This window comes from Pogona vitticeps, chromosome 10, assembly GCF_051106095.1.
Source record: "Pogona vitticeps strain Pit_001003342236 chromosome 10, PviZW2.1, whole genome shotgun sequence".
NCBI lineage: Eukaryota > Metazoa > Chordata > Lepidosauria > Squamata > Agamidae > Pogona > Pogona vitticeps.
The window spans coordinates 25,742,729-25,763,926 of record NC_135792.1 but is presented as its reverse complement, the minus strand read 5'-3'; the positions used below and the strand labels follow the sequence as shown (position 1 = coordinate 25,763,926).

The 21,198-nt window shown below is 49.0% G+C and overlaps 1 protein-coding gene across 1 annotated transcript; it reads right to left on the bottom strand.

Annotated features, from left to right (window-relative positions):
• Window positions 1–757: 757 nt before the first annotated feature.
• CFDP1 (craniofacial development protein 1) lies at window positions 758–21,069 on the bottom strand. Its single transcript, XM_072980412.2, has 7 exons — window positions 20,926–21,069; window positions 12,684–12,798; window positions 12,211–12,439; window positions 10,346–10,452; window positions 8,439–8,540; window positions 2,555–2,713; window positions 758–1,513 (listed from the first exon to the last, which is right to left on the bottom strand). Exons 1-7 carry the CDS (start codon window positions 20,978–20,980, stop codon window positions 1,423–1,425), a joined length of 858 nt encoding a protein of 285 aa, XP_072836513.2. The 5' UTR covers window positions 20,981–21,069; the 3' UTR covers window positions 758–1,422.
• Window positions 21,070–21,198: the final 129 nt, after the last annotated feature.

Sequence of the window (21,198 nt, the reverse complement as noted above, 5' to 3'; positions counted from 1 at the left end):
AATAAGTCTTGCGTCAATCTGAAACTGAACTCAATAGTACAATTACAACGGAGTCTGCAGAAAGTGGCACCAAAACTGGAAAAGCCCAAATGACATCAGAGGAAGAGAATTAAACTCTGTAGGAAGTAGATGAATGGACGATTACAGCGCATCGCACAAACTTGCCGGATATGCTAAAATTAGTAAATCAAGACATTTCAGTGGCTTCTTCCTTTAAATTTAAACAAATGATGTAACAGAAGGACATGTTGTAACCAACTGAAGTAGTTTAAGACAGTAAATTTCCAAATAACACCGGTCATTTGTTTGAATGTGATATTTAAGCCCCATTTTGATTTTTTTCTTCTCTGATGAAATATTTTAGTTCAAATATTTATACGCTGTTGGGACATTTAAAAGTTCTGCTGAGTAAATGTAAGTCAGCTCATGCTCTATTTAGGACACTGGAAAACTTTCTGGAAATGTTTCAGATTCCAGAAAACGTAGGTGGTACTCCAAGTGACCTTGTTTCTGGAGGCTGCAAAGAGGAGAGGCGTCAGATGGTTATTTGTAAGGCAGATCTCACCCTGTAAGCCGGATCCTCACGTCTTCCGTTTGCCTTCCTAGCATGGGAGCAGGGGTTTATGAGGCCGGGAACATGCGTTCTGCCTCTAGCAAACGCTCAGCCTCTGCTTCATTTGGAGGAAGGAGGCGAGCCCGGTCCTGTCTGGGACCTCCGTAGCTTATGCTGCCAATAACTAAAGCAAAACACCAACACTAACTGGGAGTTAACACTTTACTCAGAGGAACAAAGGGAGGAAGGCCTCTGGCACATGCTGGCTTGCTGAGGGTGCTCCCCTCGCCTCGCCTCTTCCTCTCCCAGCTTCAGTGACCTGGAGAACTTGAAAAGGCTTTAAAAAAAAAAAAAGGTGAAGAATGGAAACTCCAGACTAAGAAGAGGAAGCCTCTTAGAAGTGTCACTTGCTGAGCAGCTTGGCTCTCCCTGGAAAGTCAACTGCTGTGTCCTCAAAACAACCTCTTGGCGCACAAGAGGGTTGGTAAGATCCTGCGACGGCAGGAATCCCGGTGCTGATGCCCACCGAATTCTGCTCCCACCAAGCAGGCACCAGCAGGTTGTTGGGCGCTAACGGGGCTGCTTTGCCCTTCCTAACGACCTGAAAAGAGGCTCTACAGCCCGCTAATGATCCAGTCAATACGGACAAGCCCCCCCACTCCCCACCAGGCAAATCACGCTGGCACCCTGCTGCTCACTGGACCCCCTTCCCCCTCCCGGGCAGGTGAATCACCTGCCACAGTGACCTCAATTCGCCTATTTACTTTTGGGGTGGAAAAGGAAATCCGGGTAAGGTCCTAAGAGTTGCTGTCTTCTGGGGACAGGCCAAATCAGAAGGGTCTCCGTAGGGCTGGGACTCCGTGCCAGCCTTAGGGCTTCATGTTGCTCAGGCGGATGTCCCGCTCAATTTCAAACTGCCGGTGGTCCACCCTCTCCAGAAATGCCTTCCTCTCCAGGTACCTGCAAGGAAATGGACATGGGAGTCAATAGAGGGACCGAATCATCTGGGGCCACGGGTGAAGTGCCTTTACAGGGGGCAGCGGGGCCTCGTGTGCCTTCAATTCCACTTTTTGCACCTGTGCAGCCCAGGAAGCTCATACAGAAAGTAGCAAGATGGGAGCTTCTCAATTAAATCTGCAGAAATGCTTCTCCCCCCCCCCCCCCAATCTCACAGGTTCGGTGTTTGAAGAATCAGCCGATAAAACGAATCTGGTGCTTTATTATTTGAGGACCGGTCCCCATTTTACAGCTTTGTAAGCTTCTGATTTGCAAGTTATGAAGCTAAAAAACATTACCGTAGCCAAACCAAAGGTCCCTCCACCCTTAAGACCCAATTGTATTGGTGAAGCCTGCATCCTCATTTGTTTCGGCCCAAATGTCAACCCGAGTTATGTTTCAGAGGGTCGCCTTCGAACCCTCTTCGAAGCCCCTGCTATACAAGCAAACCCTCTCTGTTGAATTAACAGCAGCGATGCAAGGAATCAGGTGAAGTTAAATTCCTTCTTGTTACTCACCCCCCCAAAAAATAACTCAAATTACTCTGCTAATTGAAAGCTATAAATAATCTGGAGTAATAAGAAGGGAGATAAGTGCTAATGAACTCAGGTGCATTTCTGGGGCACCTGTCATTTTTTTCTCTCCACTGGGACCAACGGCGCATTCCCCATAGGCCCCCCCACATCACGCCACCATGAAAACAAAGCTAGGGAACTCAGGAGGGCGGCATCTCTTTCCTCGCCCAGAAACACACATTGCAAAATCAGGCCAGGCCAGAACGAGACCCGGTTGTGGCTCCAGAAACAGAGGAGTTCACAGCAGGCAGACCCAGTAGGCAGCCTGGCCTCGGGAAGTGTGGTGTGAGGCCAAGGAACCGCCAGAAAGCAGCTCGAAACCTTCAGGTGAAGCCTCGAGGCTCCGGGAGAGCCTTCCAAAGATGCCGGAGCCCTGAAAAAGTGGCATGGTGGCTGCCCCTATTAAGCACGGACGGCTGCTGGGTCTTACCCTCCCTTCCCTCGGTTGTGGACCGCCAGCTCCTCCTGGATGCCCTCCTGGTCTTTGAAGCTCTCCCAGTCCAGCTTGGATTTCTCCAGCGTGCTCATCTTCGGCTTTTTGGCACCAATCTTCCCCAGCAGGCTGTTAAGGCCGCTCGGCCGCTTCACTCTGAGAGAAAAAAGGAAGCCGAACACAAGGCCGGTTGAGCGAAGTCCGGCGGGCAGACAAGGGGACTCGCGCGTCTTTATAGAGTTCAGCACTTCCTCCAAAACCAAAATTCTGGCAGCAATGGCCAAGCCATTCTCAGTCCAGCAATTCAGGCTCTGGTGCATAAAATGGGAAACCCTCAAGCTCAAATCTTTGCTCTGCTGCCAAGGATACCCTGGAGGGCTTGTAGGTCTCCCTCCTTCCCATTCACGACTACAAGGATATCACATGGCCGTACCCTACAGAGTTGTATGCAGGGTTGAGAAAACCTACAGGTCAAAGCCCTGGTTCTCAGCCTGCAGTTCATGAGAGGGCACCAGAGTGAATGCAGGAAGGATTTCCATAACAATAGCTCTTAATCCACCTCCTTCAAACCGCTCCCCCCCCATGGCAGCCCTGTACAAATGTGACCTGGCGTATCCTACTGACCTGGCCTGCCACCCAGGATCTTTCTCTGATATTTTGGCATGCTAATGATAACCGTGGGCAGTCCGTGGATGGTTTCAGATACCCTGTTTCCACTCCATCTGTAGCATTTTACATGCTGGGGTTTTTGCTCCATCCACTAACCCTAACCCATTTCCCCCAAACCCTAACATCTTAAGTGTCCATCCGAGGCCCTTCCTGCTCCTGCTCTTGTTTTAAAAGCCAAGAGTGGCCCTTTCTAGGCCCAGTGACACCCACAACTGCTCTACAACGCCAAGCCAGACCCGTCCCTGCAGGCCAAACGTTACTGGGGGTTTCTGGTGCCAATTTTCCCAACACCAACGGCCGTTTCTGAATGAAGCCCGGTCGTGGCGCAAAGCCCTGCCAAGCAGCCGCGGGCTCGGTGGGAAATCCCCCTCTTAAAATGACAAAAAGGCAGCCCCCTCCCAAGGCTGCGCCACACAAAACCGTGTGACTAGGAGCAGAGGGCACCGCAGATCAGTCACAGGAGACAAAGCATTATTTGCATTCTTGGGATAACTTCCGTTCTGACAGATCCGCGGCTGTGCTGAGAAGCCAGAGAGGAAATGACTTGTGTTGTCGTGCAGGTGGGGAGGGAGGGGGGGGACCCCAGGGCAGGGTACACACAGTTCAGTTCAGGCTGTTTTACAAGGAAACAATGAATCACGGAGGGAGGATTATCTCTTCAGTTTTCAAGTTTCTGACCCAAAATCAGGCATTCTAGGGATGATCCCACCCCCCCCCCATTTCTTTGCTACCCTTGAATTCAAGGCAGAGAGGTGCCCCTCTACCTCACGATTTGTGTTCTCCCGCTGCCTGCCTAAACAACAAGGGACAAACAAAAAAAGTGTTTTTTAAACCTGTATGCCCGGTAAGGACCCTGATGATCAGGACACCGGATGATCAGGACTTCCGCACCGGAAGCTCTTTGATTTTTCTTCTTCTTTTTTTTCCTTTTGTTTTGAAAAGGGCTCACTCCTTGGGTCTCACCGTTTTTGCACCTCCGTTACGGAGCGTAAGAGAAGAGGGCGGCCACGACACACAGGGACCCGCCCCCCTTGCACGGCCAAGTTCCCACGAACTCTCCAGCCTCCCGGAGAGGCAGGCGTTGCTTCCTCAGCCATTGGCGCCGCCTCTTCCTCGGCCAGCCACCATGGTTTCGGGTGAACCACTGCTGATGCCGATTCCCAGAACAGCCCTTGTTCCCACCCCGGCCGCCCGCTTGCACCCTTCCAGGCTCTTCCCATGGGTCCAAGTGGGTGAATGACCAGGGCAGAGGGGAGCCGCAGAAGCAGCCTAGTCTCTCTCACACACACCCCTCTGCCCCCCAGCACCGCCACCTGGTGTCAACACCCTCGGCCTCCTTGTAGAGGGGAGAATTAAATGGGGGCCAGTGGCAGAGGGTCTCTCCTTTAAGGTTGCTTTATGCTTGACATCTCTTTCACCTCCCTGGTTCCTTCCTGGCCACTGAACGCCATATGGGGCTTGACAGTTACAATTAATCATTCAGAGAGGGTTAAGAGGGAGGGAAGGCCTGAACTCCACCCCCACCCCCAAACACACACACTTCGCAAGATGCGCCTTTCGGGACCCAGGTGCTAAAACATGGAGCACCCAGGGGACCGGCACAGATTTCTTCTCCAGGAAACAAAAGGCACGCGCGGGGGGGGGGGTTTGCTACCCTCTGCCTTCATGCAGTCTCCCAAGAAAGCCATCCTTCATGCTTGTCCACTGCAAAAGCCCAGCCAGCTGGGAATCGTGTCTTCAATGGAAAAGAAGCCCAACCGCTTTCCTGCCTAAGACGAGCCACAAAGGATCACGGACAGCGCATGAACCACGTGCAGGATCTTAACAGGAGGTTGGAAAGGTTACGTTTTGAGTACAACTCCCAAGATTCCCTTGATATCCAAGCCGGTGGGGGGATTTGGGGACCTGTAGTCCGAAAAAGAGCAAGCAGGGACCTTCCTCTAGATAGCCTGCTAGTTCAGAAGCCAGCCTTTGTAGGCAGGATGAGACACCGAGCACAAGAGAGGTTTGTTTCCTCTGAAAGATTCGGTGGCTGTGGAAGGCAAGCCTCTTTTTTCCTGTCGGGTACAGCGAAGTTCTCCAGCTTTACTCTCACCAGCTGACAATGGACTCCATGCTGCCTCTGGAGCAGCAACGCTAATCCAATGAAAGGTTGGTTGGCTGCCCTGCCTCTGGACGCGTGGCCGGAACCGAAGAAATCCCTGAAGCACCGGACCGAGTTCTCTTCCAAACGTGTAAAAACTTCAGGGCAACTGGCGTGTAGGCCCAGGAGGGGCGCTCGGTTCCAAAACCCATTTTTTTCAGCAACGCTTCAATCTCGCTTTTTGGCTGGTGCCCGCAGGATTGGCGCTTTGCAGCTGGGCTCTAAACTTCTGCAAAGGCCAGAACCGCTTAATGAGGGACAGATGCTCCTTGCATGAGCTCCTCCTCTCCTCCAAGGTCCGACCAATTAACCTCCTCTTGGCTAATTGCTCTGCCTTGTCCACATCTGGCAAGGCGTCAAGGGGCATCATCGTCTTAGGAGAACAGCTGGGCCCAAACGCCTGGGATAAGAGAAGGAGGAGGGGAGTGACTTGGACCCCCCCCCCAGAAAGGAAGGCAAAGCCGCCACAATGTCTTAAAATGACAGGAAATGGCTTCTGCAGCTGGCCATCAGGCTGAAGGGCAAGAATACACACACTCACAAACAAAAAAACAAGGGGGGGGGCTCACTCAGAATGGAAAGATTCCTTCCATCTAGATTCCTCGCTCAGCTTAGTCTCCTTTCCGAAGAAGGAGGAGCACAGGAACCAGTTGCCAGCCCCAGGCAATGCCTTTGAAGAGTGTCAGTTCTGGCTCAGGAACTCAGGGTCTGGCTTTAGCTTAAGACCGACCCCAGGCTGGGGCTTTTGCTAAGGGGCCCTCCTCGTTCAACAAGAGACCCACTTCTCCCGAGTGAGAAGGCGGGAGGGCGGCTGATCCCTAAGCATAGTCGGCTGACGTGAGCTAGCAGACTGGACAGGGGAAGATGCAAGGCTGGGCATTTCAGGAAACTCTCATCCTCGCTGGGCTCATGTTACTTGCGGGGCAGCGTCAATGGCTGGCGGGGCACCAGGGCAGAGGACGGAGGCCCGCTCCAGCCTAACAAAGAGCCCGCTAACAGCTATTAAATCTGTAGAGGATATGACATCACCTGGACCACAAGTGCTTGCCCGGCTCATATGGCGGAGGGGCCCACCACCCTCTGGCGGCCACCGTCAGTAAGGCAGGTAGGTGATCCTGACTCTTATTAGCACTGGAAAAGGTCGCTGAGCGTAAGGATGTGCCACGAGAAGCCAAGACCGTCCACACTCTTGTACTGCCGATCATTGTGTAGGGGTGTGAAAGCAGACAGGGGAGAAAAATGGATCCGTCTGAAACATGGGGCTGGAGGAGAGCATTGCAGGTGCCCTGGAGGGCCAGAAAGACAAACAAGCGGGTCCTCCTAGAGCAAATCAAGCCTGAACTCTCTTCTGGAGGCAAAAATGTTGAAATTGAGGCTGTCCTGCTTCAAGGAGGCAGGATCCTCTGGAAAAGGCCATCATGCTGGGAAAGGTGGAAGGGCACCAGGAAGAGAGGCCAAATACGAGATGGACAGGGTCCCTAAAGGAAGCCACAGGCTTGAGCATGCAAGAGCTAAGCAGGGCTGTTGAAGATAGAACTTTTTGGAGATTGCTAGGTCTGCTAGGGAGAACTCACCCCGGACCTCCTTTGCCCCACACAAAGTAGACCCCCACTGTGTTCACTCAGAGGTAAACACCACGGAATCCCGTGGGGCTCATTCTCAAGTAACTCTGAGCGTGACCAGACTGTTATGGCCACGGCACGCCTCCCACTCCAGACCAGAGCACTGAATTGCACAGGGCAGATTCTGCCACAGGTCCAGACCCGTCTAGAAATGAGACACGGAAGCTACCTAAACACCAACCGGGCACAACACTGAGGAGGAGCAGGCTCTCCTACAGCACGATGGGTGGCTCCAGCTGGCAGCAACCCTTCATGCAAACCAAAGCGTTTCTTCCCTTCACTCCTGGCTTGTCCTTCAGCAACGAGGAACAGGGACCAAGGACAGCAAAACCACACGGGGAAGGACTTTGCTTTTTGGAGAGAGTGGCAAGGAAAACAAACCACCGGCTTCCTCCACATTTTCCAAAGGCACTTGATCTGCCGATGCTGATAACAATTCAGAGAAGGCCACCACGACGCTTCTCTGCCAACACTCCCCACTGCAGTTGGGCTTCTCATTCCATCAACTGAAGCGTTCCGGAGAACCTCAAAAGCTCGCTCGCTTGTTTGTGATGCTTTGTTTTGTCCTAGTAAAAGGACTGGCCTATAGAGGAGCTTAGATATTTTTTTCCTATGGACCAACATGGATAGTTAACATAATACTTGTTTGACTACTTTTAATATATTTATAGGCTCACCATGCTTAGATTCTGTTGTCTTTTTAATGATCTAAGCTGCCTTGGGTCCTTTTAAGGAGAAAGGGACGGTAAGAATATTGGAAATAAATTAAATGAATAAATATCTGGGCTTTCAGGGTGAGGGCTTTCTTCCCCAGCGTCTTCCGGTGCGAGACTGCTCATTTCCATGGGTTGCTGAAGTCCCCGATTCAGCCCCGTGGGCTCACCCTGCAGGACTCTCAAGCTGGTAAACTTTCAGATCAGCCTCTGCTGGGAATTAAGGGCCCACATGTCTGAGGAGCAGAAACTAGTTAGAAACTGACAGGAAGACCCACCGAGCCTGTGCCATCACAGCTTTTAAGGGCAGGGTTCAAGCTTAGCAGGGCAGGAAAAAGGCATTACACTGGAGCAAGAAGCGATGGAAGCAGCAGGCTCTGTTTTTGAATGCCACCAAGGCCCACTTGCACCCTTGATGAGACTGGAAGCAGGCCCTAAGGATCTCTCACTTTTTTTTCTGGTTGCTGGGGGAAAAGAGTGGCTGAAAGCTGATGTGGATTTGAATCCTTCTTCCAGTAAAAATAACCCCCTTCCTTCCTACGTGTCCCCAAAACAAGAGTCAAAGGATTACCTCTAGATAGATTGATTCCTGGATGCTAACAAAGTCCCCTGAAAAGAGGTTCTCGGGTCTCCGTCAGCTTATAGGGTGCACCAATTTACTTCCACCCAGCAGAACTCTGACCGTCGTGTGACTTTTGGCACCATGTCACGGGGAAAAAAAGGCAGGGACTTACCCAGAAACGGTCGGATGAGACCCTGGGCCCACGGCCTTCTCTTCCTGCTGCTTCAGAAATAGCTGGGCTTCTTTGGACGTAGCATCCACCTCCTTCGTGACCCTGTCGGAATGAAAGGAGACCATGGCAAAGCCGCACATGAAAAGCACGGACACTCCTAAGCACGCAGCAAAAAGCAGAGAAGGGATGCAGGTGGCGATCAGTTTGTAAAAGCCAGAATGTCAGTATACTCCCCCCCCTCCCAACGATGACCTTTTTCGTCACAAAGGCAAAAGCCAGCTTTCTTCAAGCTCTCTGAATTCCTTTGAGAGGTAGTGAGCCACTCCGATGCTGGAAGCATTCGTCCAATCTGCTTAAATTTGGGTTCCTGCCTTGAGCAGGGGGTTGGACTTCATGGCCTTTGAGGCTCCTTCCAGCTCCATGATTCTAGGATTCTACATGTAGCGAGACAGAAAAGACTGGGGCCTTTTCCCCCCAGTTACACCTGATCAAAGGTTAATGGCCAAGTGCCATTATCCCTATAATTTCTCGTACCAGGACAGACTTTGACAATGGGAAGCTGACACATACCAACTCAGACCCCTGATCTCTCAAGCCCCATGTTGTCAACTCTTGACCAACAGTGGATCCTTCGAGATTTCAGGAGATTCTTTCCTGGTCCCTGCCTGGCAATGCTGGGAACAACATTGGGGATTGTGCTCCGCCACTGAGCTACTGTCTCTCCCCAGCAAAGTTGCCCTAATTCTCTGGTGGCCTCCCATCCAATTACTAACCAGGCCTACTGCTGCTTAGCTTTGCAACCCAGAGGAAATCACCATGCTAATGGCAGATACTTATAGCACACTTCTGCCTCTTAGCTCTTCTCCATAATTTATGCTGTGAGGTCTCTAAAAGCCCGAAGCAAAAGAAAAAAAAGCTGGAATAATTGCTTTTCCATTTAGCAAACACCATCCCAGCAATACAAAATGGATGTAGAGTGAACAACTACATTTTTTCGCCAGTGTGAAAAACAGCCACCCAACTTCTCTTGGGATGGGCAGGAAAGAACCAAAGATTCTTTTTCAATCTTCAAAGGGCTAAATCATAGATCCAGGCCCTTGTCATGTGAACGTAAAGAAACAAAAAGAAGGAATGGCAATTTGAAGCAAAATTGCATTGTCGGCACTGAAAACCCCACGGAGGAAAAAAAAAGAGTTCATTTTTAATGCACTTTTTAAAACCTCAATAACCTCAATCATTTAGGACATGCTGACATCAAGAAAAGCTTCCTTTGTATGCACTTAGCCACACACGTTGATTTTTTTAAAAGCAGCCCTATGCTGTTTTTTCCTTGCATCTGAAAAACATATAACTATCTGGTTTGTTGTTCTGCTGTTTTGGAGGGTCTTTTTTTTTTTTTTTAAATGTCTTTATTATTAAAGCATGAATTTCAATTAACTGAATGGTATAAAGTATGGGACACTGCTATTAATGATAAACTAACTTGCAATATGAAGTTTAATAAAGGGATGACAAACAAAAATATTTTTTGGGATTTTTAGGAACTTTTATTGACTAAAGGGAAGGGTCATGTACTAACCAAAGCATCAATGCAGTTTTCCAAGGGGAACTGGGCATAATAAATAAAATAAATGCAGTATGTATTCAAAAGGGGCCTGACGGAAAGAGGCACTGTGTCCATGGATGGATGTATTAAGTTCTTTGTTAGATTTGCACATGATAAAAAAACACTAAATAATGTATTTGCCTTGTGGGCCCTTCTATCTCTTTTCGATGAGACAGAAACCCAGCCTCCCTTCCTTCTGAGGTACCTTTCAGCCAAACACCTACATCAAGTGACAACTACTCAGATATGCTAGGAATACCCATCCTCCCCCCCCCCCCGGGGCAGAACAAGCCAAACCTACCTGACCTCCTCGCCAGCAAAGTCAAACACTTGAGTGATGGCCACTTTACTCTTTTCGGGCTCCTTTTTTACCTCTTGGGGCTTGGACAACGACTTCTCCTCTGCCGGCTAAATCAAAACATGATGACAATCAGTTCTATTATCGAGGTCCATGGTACCCGACCAGATGCCAACAGTTCTTGAAGGCTGCCTCTGCTCTTTTCAAACTCCACTTTCATTAAACTGATCTTCCCAGAGGTAGCCGACTTCTCTAGTAACTTATCTCTGACCAAGCGTGGTCTGGAACCCACCTTCCACAACTCAACAAATGTCATGCCTAGGTAAGTTTGTGAACTGCTTCTGGTCAGTATGCACGAAACCGAAAGACAGCACCTATTGGAGGAACAGTCCAAAAGCTTGCCCACCTCAAATGAAAGGACAGTAGAATGACCCAGTGCAACCATCAATACAGTCTATTTACAACTACTGGCTGTTTCTAAAATAAATCCATCCTTCCATTTAAGGATTGGCTTCTGTCCTGGAAAGGAGGGTGGTAAGACATACATCTTTACCCCATCAAGGGGTTTTAACACTTCACGTTCTGATTTTTGTTCAGCCTTGGAGGGTTTGTTTGTTTTTACACAGGAGGAAGAATGTACCAGAAGCATGGGATGAGCAAATTATTTACCAGTTTCACAAACGTCTCCTACAGATGCTAGCCACATAAGAAACCCAACATTACCACCTCCTCTCAGCCACATGGAAATCTGGGAAGGTGTAGGGCTGTGGTCATAGTGAACTTACTTTACAGCAAAAGGCTACCAATGATTGTGTGACCACAGCAGTTGCTCACCAAGCTTTCAAAGGACTTTGGGTGGATCCTGACAAGTCACAGCCATCTCAGGAGAATAACACAAATATCTAAAGCTGTTTTATACGGAGCTGGCGCAAGCTAGTCTTCTTAGAATAGATTGGCGGCTGGTCTCTGATTCTTTCTTAGCCCTGCCTGGAGATTCCTGGTATGACCTGGTGGTCTCCCATCTAAGTACTAACAAGACCTGATCATTTCGTTTTCCAAATCAGGTGAAATCAGGTATGTTCAAGGTGATTTAGGGGACAACTGACACAGGCTGTGAACACAGTGAAGTGTTTTGGCCTCCCCAGCTTCGCAGGTTTGCTCCACCCAAGCCCACCATCTCACAGAGAAGTGATTAGCAGCATGTGGTTGTTGCCAATGATGTGCACTGAGACTCACAATGGTCACTTCTTTCTAATACTTCACCTGAAACAACCACTCATATCTTTTCAACTGCAAAGCCTTCTTAATACAACCTCACCAAGGCAAGTGCGCTTTGTGTCAAACTGCAAATAATCACATCCTCCAATATTTAATTCCCTTCAAGTTTTTCTAGTTGCAATTTAGGACGCTGCTCAGCACTCATCAGCTTGCTGTATGCCTCTGAGTGTTTTGTATACGCAATGTGCATGCACACACTTTTTGCTGTAACTATTATTGTCTGCAAGTATCAGCACCTTGAACTGAAAATTGTTGTGTCTGATTTATAGGGCTGGGAAGCAAAAGCCACCCTTTGTCTCCTAACAAAGGGTGGCATTTCTAAACCCTCAACAGTAAATACCCACACATGGAGACGCTCCCTTCTTCTGGGAAAGTCTCCGACTCCCAGCCTTGAGAACAAACTGGTCTTTCTAGCCACAAGTAAATCTGAAGTGATATCAATTCAAGGCCAACTGCTTTCTAGACCGAATTCAAGGCACTTGTTTGGGCAACTGCTGCACAATCAAGAACAACACAGTGTGTCTTTTTAAAGAAGTATATTCCAAACATCCCTTTAAATAATATCTTTCTTTCTTTTTCCCCCCCCTTACCTTGTCTTTCTGCATGCAGGGCACCTGGCTCGTAGGAGCTGCTTTAGGCTTCTGGCCCACATCACTGAGGAAGCTGGCCCACAGCGCATCTTCTTTCTTCCTTTGCTCATTTTCATCTGTGTGCACATTATTACTTTCCCCCGGCTCACTGTCTTCACCCTCGCTCCTGTCATCTTTTGATGATTCTTCTCCATCTGGTTCTAAAAAGAGGCCACCATCTTTCCTTTTCCTGAGGATAAACAACACAAGAGAGAGAGAGGAGGAAGGGGGAATTTACAATAGGATCACTTCTTGAGTTTTTACCAGGAGCATATTCCCCCAGTGCCAAAACTTTCTAGGGAACCAACACTTTGCTCAGTGGGTCTACCTACAAAAATGGCTGATATTACAGCTATTTTGTCATAAACCAGGACCAAAAGACACTTCCTACCATCTACTCACTTATTCTTACACCAAAGAAAACTCCTGCTTACCGACATGTGATCCCCTTGGAATTTTTCTTACACTTCCTCCCGCTGGATTGCTTCTCCTCCTCCACGTCATCCTCCTTGACCAATTCACTCACGTCATCTTCACTGTACTCCTCACCTGCATCAATAGGGAAGTCATTGTTACATACAGCACTGATGTTACCTGTCTGTCATGGGTTTGGAGGGAAAGTTCCATCCTATGGGGAGTGGAAGGCGGGACATCAGGAGGAGGGGCTGTACTGTATAAATATGTGATGCCTGTGTGGTGAAAATACACACACTGAGGGGATGCTGAGAGACACTGGGTTGTGACGAAGCAGCAGCTGGGAAGAAGAAGCTGTTGTGGAGTCTGTGTGTCAGACAGGGTACTACTGTGTGTCAGAGTACCAACCTGATAGGTTCAGGTGTCTGCTGGTTAGCCAGAACTGATAGGTTCAGGGTCTGTGCTTTAAGTTAAGGTTCTGTGTGAACCAACCTGTATGCTTGTATGAGTGAGAACAAGCCACGTTACTTTATGTTATTCACCTAATTGTTTTATTTACCCTGTTTGTATTTAAAATAAACCTTATTCTTTTTATTGTTTAAAAATCCATCCCTGGTCTGTGTGACTTCTTAAAGGGAATGGTTGGTGGCAGCTTAGTGTAACTGTGTGACATATCCCAGTAGGTCTGGGTGTGTCACATTGATTGGTGTCCAGCGTGTGGGATACGACTGGTCCAGTTGTCCAGCGGTCCAGCAAAGCCTTGGCAAGTGTGCCTAGAGCAAGGGGGGTCTAGTCAGGGACAGTCTGAGGCGCGTAGGTAATCTTCTAGGTGTACCTCACGGGGAGGTGCGCTAGTAGAAGAACGTGCCAACTGGGGAGACTTAGATTAAGGTGCTCTGAGGCAGCCTAGTTTTGGCGGGAAAAAGCTGAGGCAAAACTGCGTAGTAACAGTGATCTAGCTTGCCAGCTGAGAGGCCCAGCAGAGGGGGGTAGGCTCTGACTCGATACTGTTGCAAGTTAGTGCTGAAGAACAGCAGCAATCTCTAGGGAGAGCTGGTTCTGAGGCAAGAAGGAAAAAAAGTGGTCGTTTTATTCTGAGGCTTGACTTTTTAAAGCAGCCTGTTCTGAGGGGGGATTATGCCCTTGACTCGAAGCCAGATAGCAGACATGAGTGAAGTGAAAGACCCCCAGATTGACCAAGGTTCTGAGGATGAATTTGGCTCAGTGCAGGGTGACAGCACAGGAGAGCAGAACCCAGAACTTAGAAAATTGCTCATAGCCCAACAGCATGAACTGAGGATGAGGCAATTTGAAGTGGAGGAAAGGTTAGAGAGAGAAAAAATGGAGGAAAGGGAAAGAGAGAAACAGCGGCAATTTGAAATAGAGAGATTGGAAAGAGAAGAAAGATTAGAGAGAGAGAGAATGGAAATGGAGAGGGAGAGAGAGAAAATTGCTCTGGAAAAAGAAAGAATGGCCTTTGAATTAAAAAAATTGGAACTGATGAACCAGAACAATAATAACAATAGGGATTCTGAGGGAGGCCAACTGTCTAAAGCTGACCTGAAGAAATTCCCTGTGTACCACAAGGGAGATTGTCCTGAGGTGTTCTTTTCCTTAGTGGAAAGAGCGTTTGTGGACTTCTCAGTGAGGGAAACTGAGAAGATGACCATCATGCGATCTTTAATCAGTGGTAGCCTGGCTGAGGTTTATGCCGAGATGCCTGAGGAACTGATGAAAGATTTTGCAGAGTTTAAAAAACTGGTGTTTGCCAGACATGGGATAAATGCAGAGCAGCTGAGACAAAGATTCAGGTCCCTCACAAAAAAACCAGAACAGACTTTTACCCAAGTGGGGGCCCAATTGGTGAGGCTGCTTGAGAAATGGCTATCGCAGGAAGGAACAGAGACCTATGAGCAGCTTAAAGATTTGATAGCACTGGAACAGTTCTATTCAGTCCTGCATGGGGAATTGAAATTCCAGGTGAGGGAAAGGAAACCAAAATCTGTGGCACAAGCCGCAGAGATCGCAGATTTTATTTCCCAAATAAGAAAGCCCTTGGGTGAGGGGAAATCTGTAGGTAAACCCAAAGAAACCTACAACAAGTACTCTCAGGGACCAGGGAAAAGCCAGCAAGGGGGAGGGGCCCATGGTGAAGGGAAGCCCTCAGACATGAAACTAAGACCTCAGAATTTGGAGGGAAAACCAAAACAAGATGAGAGAGAATCAAAATACACCAGAAAATGCTATTTCTGTCAGGGAAAGGGTCATCTAATCTCAGAGTGTGAGAAATTAAAGCAGCTAAAAGGAATGGTGCCTCAGAATTCTAGTGGGACCAAGCCAAAAGCTGTGTTCTGTGTCCAGAAAGAGCAAGGCTCAGGGTCACTGAGGGAGCCGGTTGCCATGGCTACTCAGTCTGGAACAGCTACCTATGCTGATCAGGCTGAGGAAAATGGTCCTCTTATAGAGGTAAAACGCTGCTTGCTGGTGAAAACAGATTCTCAGTTGTTTGAGACAGCCGGGGTGGACGTAGGAATACTTGACCGTCAGTATAGGGGGCTGCGGGACACTTGTTCCCAGGTAACCCTGTGCCATCCAGATATTATTCCTCGGGAGTTTATAATCCCAAATGAGAGCATGAAGGTGGCAGGTATTGAGGGGCAGGTAATCTCTCTGCCAGTAGCAGAGGTACCTGTCAACTTTCAAGGCTGGAGGGGAGATTGGCGGATAGCAATTTCATCGACTCTGCCAGCAGCCGTGCTCGTGGGAAATGACCTGGCTGAACATGTGAAACGGGTGCTAGTGATTACACGCTCACAAGCCACCACGGGGACAGTTCAGGGGGGTAATGATGAGCCAGAGACGGTAGCAGAGGGGAGTTCAGAAGCTGTGGTGGAAACCTTAACCACAGACAGCAGATTTGGACAGGAGCAAAAGGCAGACGCCACTCTCCAAAAGTGCTTTGAACAGGTGACTGACGCCCAGCTAACACCTGAAACCCCAGTGAGATTTCTGGAGAAAAAGGGGATTTTATATAGAGAAACCCTGAGGAATATCTCAAAAGGGGGAGATGGGATCAGAAGTCAGCTGGTGGTACCTGAAAAGTATCGCCCCATGATCTTACAAAGGGGGCACTCTGACATGTTTGCTGCGCACTTAGGAGTGAACAAAGCACAGCAGAGAATCACACAGAATTTCTACTGGCCTGACATAGGGAAGCAGATCAGGGGGTTCTGTAAACAATGTGATGTGTGTCAAAGGCAGGGGAATAACCGCGACAGGACCAAAGCAAAGTTGTGCCCTTTGCCTGTGATTGACACTCCGTTCAAATGCATAGGGGTGGATATTGTGGGACCTTTGCCCAAGGCCACAAAGAGGGGGAACAGGTTCATTCTAACAATTGTGGACCATGCCACAAGGTATCCTGAAGCCATACCCTTGACTAACATTGAAACTAACACAGTGGCCGATGCGTTGGTGGGGTATATGTCCAGGATGGGATTTGCCTCAGAGATAATCACAGATTTGGGTGCATCGTTCACATCAAAGCTCATGAAACGCTTATGGCAAATCTGTGGAATTAAGCACAAGGAAACCACTGCCTATCATCCGGAAAGTAATGGGTTAACTGAGAAGTTCAATGGGACTCTAATGCGCATGATTAGGGCTTACTTGGCAGAGAATCCAAACAATTGGGACCAGAAGCTGCAATCCCTTTTGTTTGCTTATCGATCAGTGCCACAAGCCAGTACCGGGTTCAGTCCATTTGAACTTCTATTTGGGAGAAGGGTGAAAGGGCCCCTTGATTTGATCAAACAAAATTGGGAGCAGATCACCCAGGATGACCCACAAGACTTTGTGACATACATAGACACCTTGATGAATGACCTAAAGAGAAATCTAGAGCTGGCAGCAGAAAACCTGCAAGCTCAGAAGGTCAGACAGAAAACATGGTATGACCACAAAGCTAGAGAGAGGCACTTTGACCCAGGGGAGGAAGTGCTTTGGCTTAGGCCCTGCAGAGAGAATAAACTGCAGCTCAAATGGGCAGGACCATATAGGGTCATTTCCAAGATGTCAGACCTGAACTACCTAATAGAGCAGGAGGAGAACCAAGCAAGGAGGGTGGTTCATGTGAATGCCCTAAAACCCTACTACAGAGGGGAACAGAGGGTTTTATTCGCGATAAAAGCAGCTGAGAGTGAGGAAGCGGAGTTACCCTTCTGGGAGGGTAGAGGGGAAGTAAAATACAACCCAGAGGAGGTAAAGATCAGTCCTGCACTCACCCAAGACCAGCAGCAAGAACTAAAAATGCTGCTTAGTAAATATCAGCAGGTGTTTTCCAACAAGCCGGGGATAGTGAAGGGAGTGATGCATCGGATCCACACAGGGGATGCACCCCCGCAGGCAGTATCCCCATACCGAGTAACGGGACCCTATAGGGACAAGGTGCGGAAGGAGCTGGACGAGATGCTGAGGGAGAACATAATCGTCCCCTCTTCTAGTCCTTGGTCCTCTCCGATAGTCCTTGTGGACAAGCCTGATGGGAGCATTAGGTTTTGTGTTGATTACAGGAAATTAAACCGTGTAACCACTCCTGATGCCTACCCAATGCCCAGGCTAGACAACCTGATTGAAACCATAGGGGGTTGTCGGTTCATCTCATCATTGGACCTGGTAAAGGGATATTGGCAATTAAGAATTGATCCCAGGGATCAAGAAAAAACTGCCTTTTGCAGCCCTTTTGGTCTCTATGAGTTTCGAGTCCTGAGCTTTGGTCTCAGAAATGCACCAGCCACATTCCAAAGGCTGATGGACCAGACCTTGGCAGGGCTCAGTGACTTTACAGTGGCCTACATTGACGACATAGGGATCTTCAGTAATACCTGGGAAGATCACCTGATACACCTGGAGTTAGTGCTGCAGAGGTTAAGTGCAGCAGGGCTAACAGTAAAGGCCAGCAAGTGTCAGCTGGGTAGCCCAGAAATAAAATACTTGGGTCACATGGTAGGGGGAGGAATGATAAAACCCCTGGAGGCCAAAATAGAAGCTGTTCGTGATTGGCCTAGACCCAACACCAAGAAAAAAGTCAAATCATTTCTTGGGTTGGTGGGCTACTACAGAAAGTTCATCCCGAGGTTTAGCGAGATTGCGGCTCCGCTGACCGATCTGACGAGGAAGAAGGCTGATGACCGCATCCCGTGGACCAGCGACTGTGAGGCTGCGTTCCAGAGGTTGAAGGAGGCGTTAATCAACTATCCTGTCCTGCGGGCTCCAGACTTCGACCGGGAGTTCATCATCTACACCGATGCGTCTAACAGCGGGGTAGGAGCAGTTCTGTGCCAGGAGGATGAGAATGGTGACCAGCATCCAGTGTCCTACCTGAGTAGGAAACTTCAAAAAGGTGAGAGACATTTGGCAACCGTGGAGAAGGAGTGTTTGGCCATAGTCTACGCGATCCAGAAGGCCAAGCCTTACATCTGGGGAAGACATTTTATTCTGTGTACTGACCATTCACCATTGCAATGGTTAAAGACAATGAAAACCCACAATAGCAAACTTATGAGGTGGGCTTTAAACCTACAGGACTATGACTTTGAAGTAAAGGTGGTCCGAGGGTCAGTGAACTGTGTTGCTGACGCCTTATCAAGAAGACCTGAAGAATGAAGACGGCGAAAGAACATGGACTATGTGTATAATATGATGACAAAAGTTAAATGTACCTGGTTTTGAATTTGGTTTGTATAAATAAAGGTAAATTGATGTAATGTATATGGTAAATGTTTAAATGCTTAATTGCTATGGTTTAACTTAGAATGTAAGTATGAGTAAGTATAATATGGTATGTATAACTGTTGTTGTGTTTTATTCAGGTTGTTTTTTGGTGAAAAGCACGTTAGCTTTCCCCCTACAAAACAACTTTTAAAGAGGGGAGGTGTTACATACAGCACTGATGTTACCTGTCTGTCATGGGTTTGGAGGGAAAGTTCCATCCTATGGGGAGTGGAAGGCGGGACATCAGGAGGAGGGGCTGTACTGTATAAATATGTGATGCCTGTGTGGTGAAAATACACACACTGAGGGGATGCTGAGAGACACTGGGTTGTGACGAAGCAGCAGCTGGGAAGAAGAAGCTGTTGTGGAGTCTGTGTGTCAGACAGGGTACTACTGTGTGTCAGAGTACCAACCTGATAGGTTCAGGTGTCTGCTGGTTAGCCAGAACTGATAGGTTCAGGGTCTGTGCTTTAAGTTAAGGTTCTGTGTGAACCAACCTGTATGCTTGTATGAGTGAGAACAAGCCACGTTACTTTATGTTATTCACCTAATTGTTTTATTTACCCTGTTTGTATTTAAAATAAACCTTATTCTTTTTATTGTTTAAAAATCCATCCCTGGTCTGTGTGACTTCTTAAAGGGAATGGTTGGTGGCAGCTTAGTGTAACTGTGTGACATATCCCAGTAGGTCTGGGTGTGTCACAGTCATGTCATGCCTGTGAAGCACCCAGACCTGGCTTGCTTGCTATCGAAGGGGAAAAGCCTCAGCAAAAACACTGTTGCCTTTGGCAGGAAACCAAGAGCCCAATGTTTCACTCACAGCCAAAGCTGTCACTGTCTAACCAACCCTGGGGGTGGGATGTAAGGTCATGGTACGCTACTTTAATTCTACTTTTTGTAAACAGCAACTTCACCGGCACGGAGCCCAAATCTATACAAACGTTCTGAACTAAACTAAAGTTGGAAAGACATTCTAAGATGTTTACTTTTCCACGCATAAGGATTAAAGCTGAGAAGCTGTGCCCTGCATTTGGATTGAATGTGTCTATCTGAAAGGAGTCAAGGCCAAAGTAGCAATTAGTGACATTTGAGAAGAGCCAATTCCAGGACACTTCTATATTTGCAACATTTGTTGGTTCATTTAATTTCTAGAAGTGCCAGGAAAAAGGAGAATTAGCTACCTACAAAAACGGCTGATATTACAGCCCATATATACACGGGCACAGCTGAGAGTGTCCTCTGTGATGGATTTCCAGAAGCTTTCAAAAAAGAAGCAGAATCACTTTTTACAAGCCATTTTTACAAGTCTACCCCAGAGATGAAAGCCCCCCCCCTGGAAACAATCCAATCTTAGCTCCTGGTGGAAACTCAACAAAGACTGAGCTGAACCATTAAGCTGCAGAGACACTGAAAGAGCCCTGATCCAGTTAGCCCTCCACCTGGCTTCTTGGGGGTGGGGGGTGGGACACATAACAAGGCCTCTGCTGAGGATCTGCAGAAGGAAGTGGTCTTAAAGATGCTCAGTCCTCAAATCTTTTAAAGCCAACGCTCTGAACTGAACTGACGGGCCAAGGCAGGTGCTTCAAGAGCAATGCCAGGAGGCTTTTAAAGGGAACATCAGGCCACCGTGTGGGAAAGGCGGAAATCATATCCACAAACCGGAGAAGGTACCGCCAGCTACACATCATCCCTTGTTGACACCAATTCATCTTCAGTACACAACCCCCCCCCTCAAAACGGGTGCCTACCGAATAGGCCAGCCTACCCTCACACACACATCCTGCTCCCTTGCCTGCCTCTTCGCCAGAGAAACCCTGTGGACATGAATGCTTGCCTGCCTCTATGTGTGGGCGTAAGTACGAATCTCCCTCCCCCCACTTTCCACCCCGACATTATTCACCAGCGGCTGCTGGGCCACCACAAGGGCCATCATCTGCCACTGGGGGAGCAGCCCGAGATTGCGAAAAGGAAAAAAAAAAGGGAGGCTTCCTTGATCCAGGCTGGAATGGCGAGGTGGTTTTTTTTAAACAAAGCCCTCAAAGCCAAAAACTTCTGAGCAAGGGCTCCTTGCAGCTAGAAAGCCAGCCTACCGGGGGGGGGGTTGTTTGCGTTCTGCCTGCCCTGCTAGCTTTCCACTTGCGGGGAGCTGACTTCGCCTCGCCCGAAGGGGCTTGGCTACTACACATCCCAACATCCCCCCTTCCCTTGCAGGCCCTACGACCCCAGATGGGAAGTGTAGTCCGAGAAAGGGAGGCAGGAGGGTGGGGGGCTCCGCCAGGCTGCGGTCACGTGGGGCTCCCGCCCCGTACCCCAGATGTAGGAAGGCCGAGACATTCCCCCCTCCCCCCCCCCCGGGCAGCCGTTGACGCGGCCTAGCCGGGAAAGGAGGCGCCTTCCCGTCAGTGCCCATGGCCGGAGGGGCCCCTTCCCCCTCCTCACCCCCCAGGACCCCGGGAGGGAGAGACAGAGAGGGAGGCCGCGCCTCCTCACCGGACGGCAGGTAGTCCTCGTCCTCCCCCGACGAATAATCCTCCGAGTCCGACATGGCGCTTCCGGCGAAGCTCCGGCTTCTCCTCGCCCGGCCCCCGGAAGCCGGAAGTGCGCGTCCCGCTCACCCCGCCCCCTGACGCTGCGCAAGAAGTCCCCGCGCGTTACGATAGAGGAGGGCCGGCAAGAGCGCCTCACGCGCCAACCATAGAGAGGAGGCCTAGGAATGGGCACCCATCAGTTGAATGTAGTAGAGGCCGACACGCTTCTCTTCTG

Excerpts from the sequence above, each read along its gene's own strand:
- CFDP1 (XM_072980412.2), bottom strand. The coding sequence starts at position 20,980 with ATGTCGGACTCGGAGGATTATTCGTCGGGGGAGGACGAGGACTACCTG. Across the intron at positions 12,440-12,683 it reads TCCAAGGGGATCACATGTCG|GAAAAGGAAAGATGGTGGCC; the intron begins GTAAGCAGGAGT and ends GTTTATCCTCAG. Across the intron at positions 1,514-2,554 it reads CACAACCGAGGGAAGGGAGG|GTACCTGGAGAGGAAGGCAT; the intron begins GTAAGACCCAGC and ends ATTTCCTTGCAG.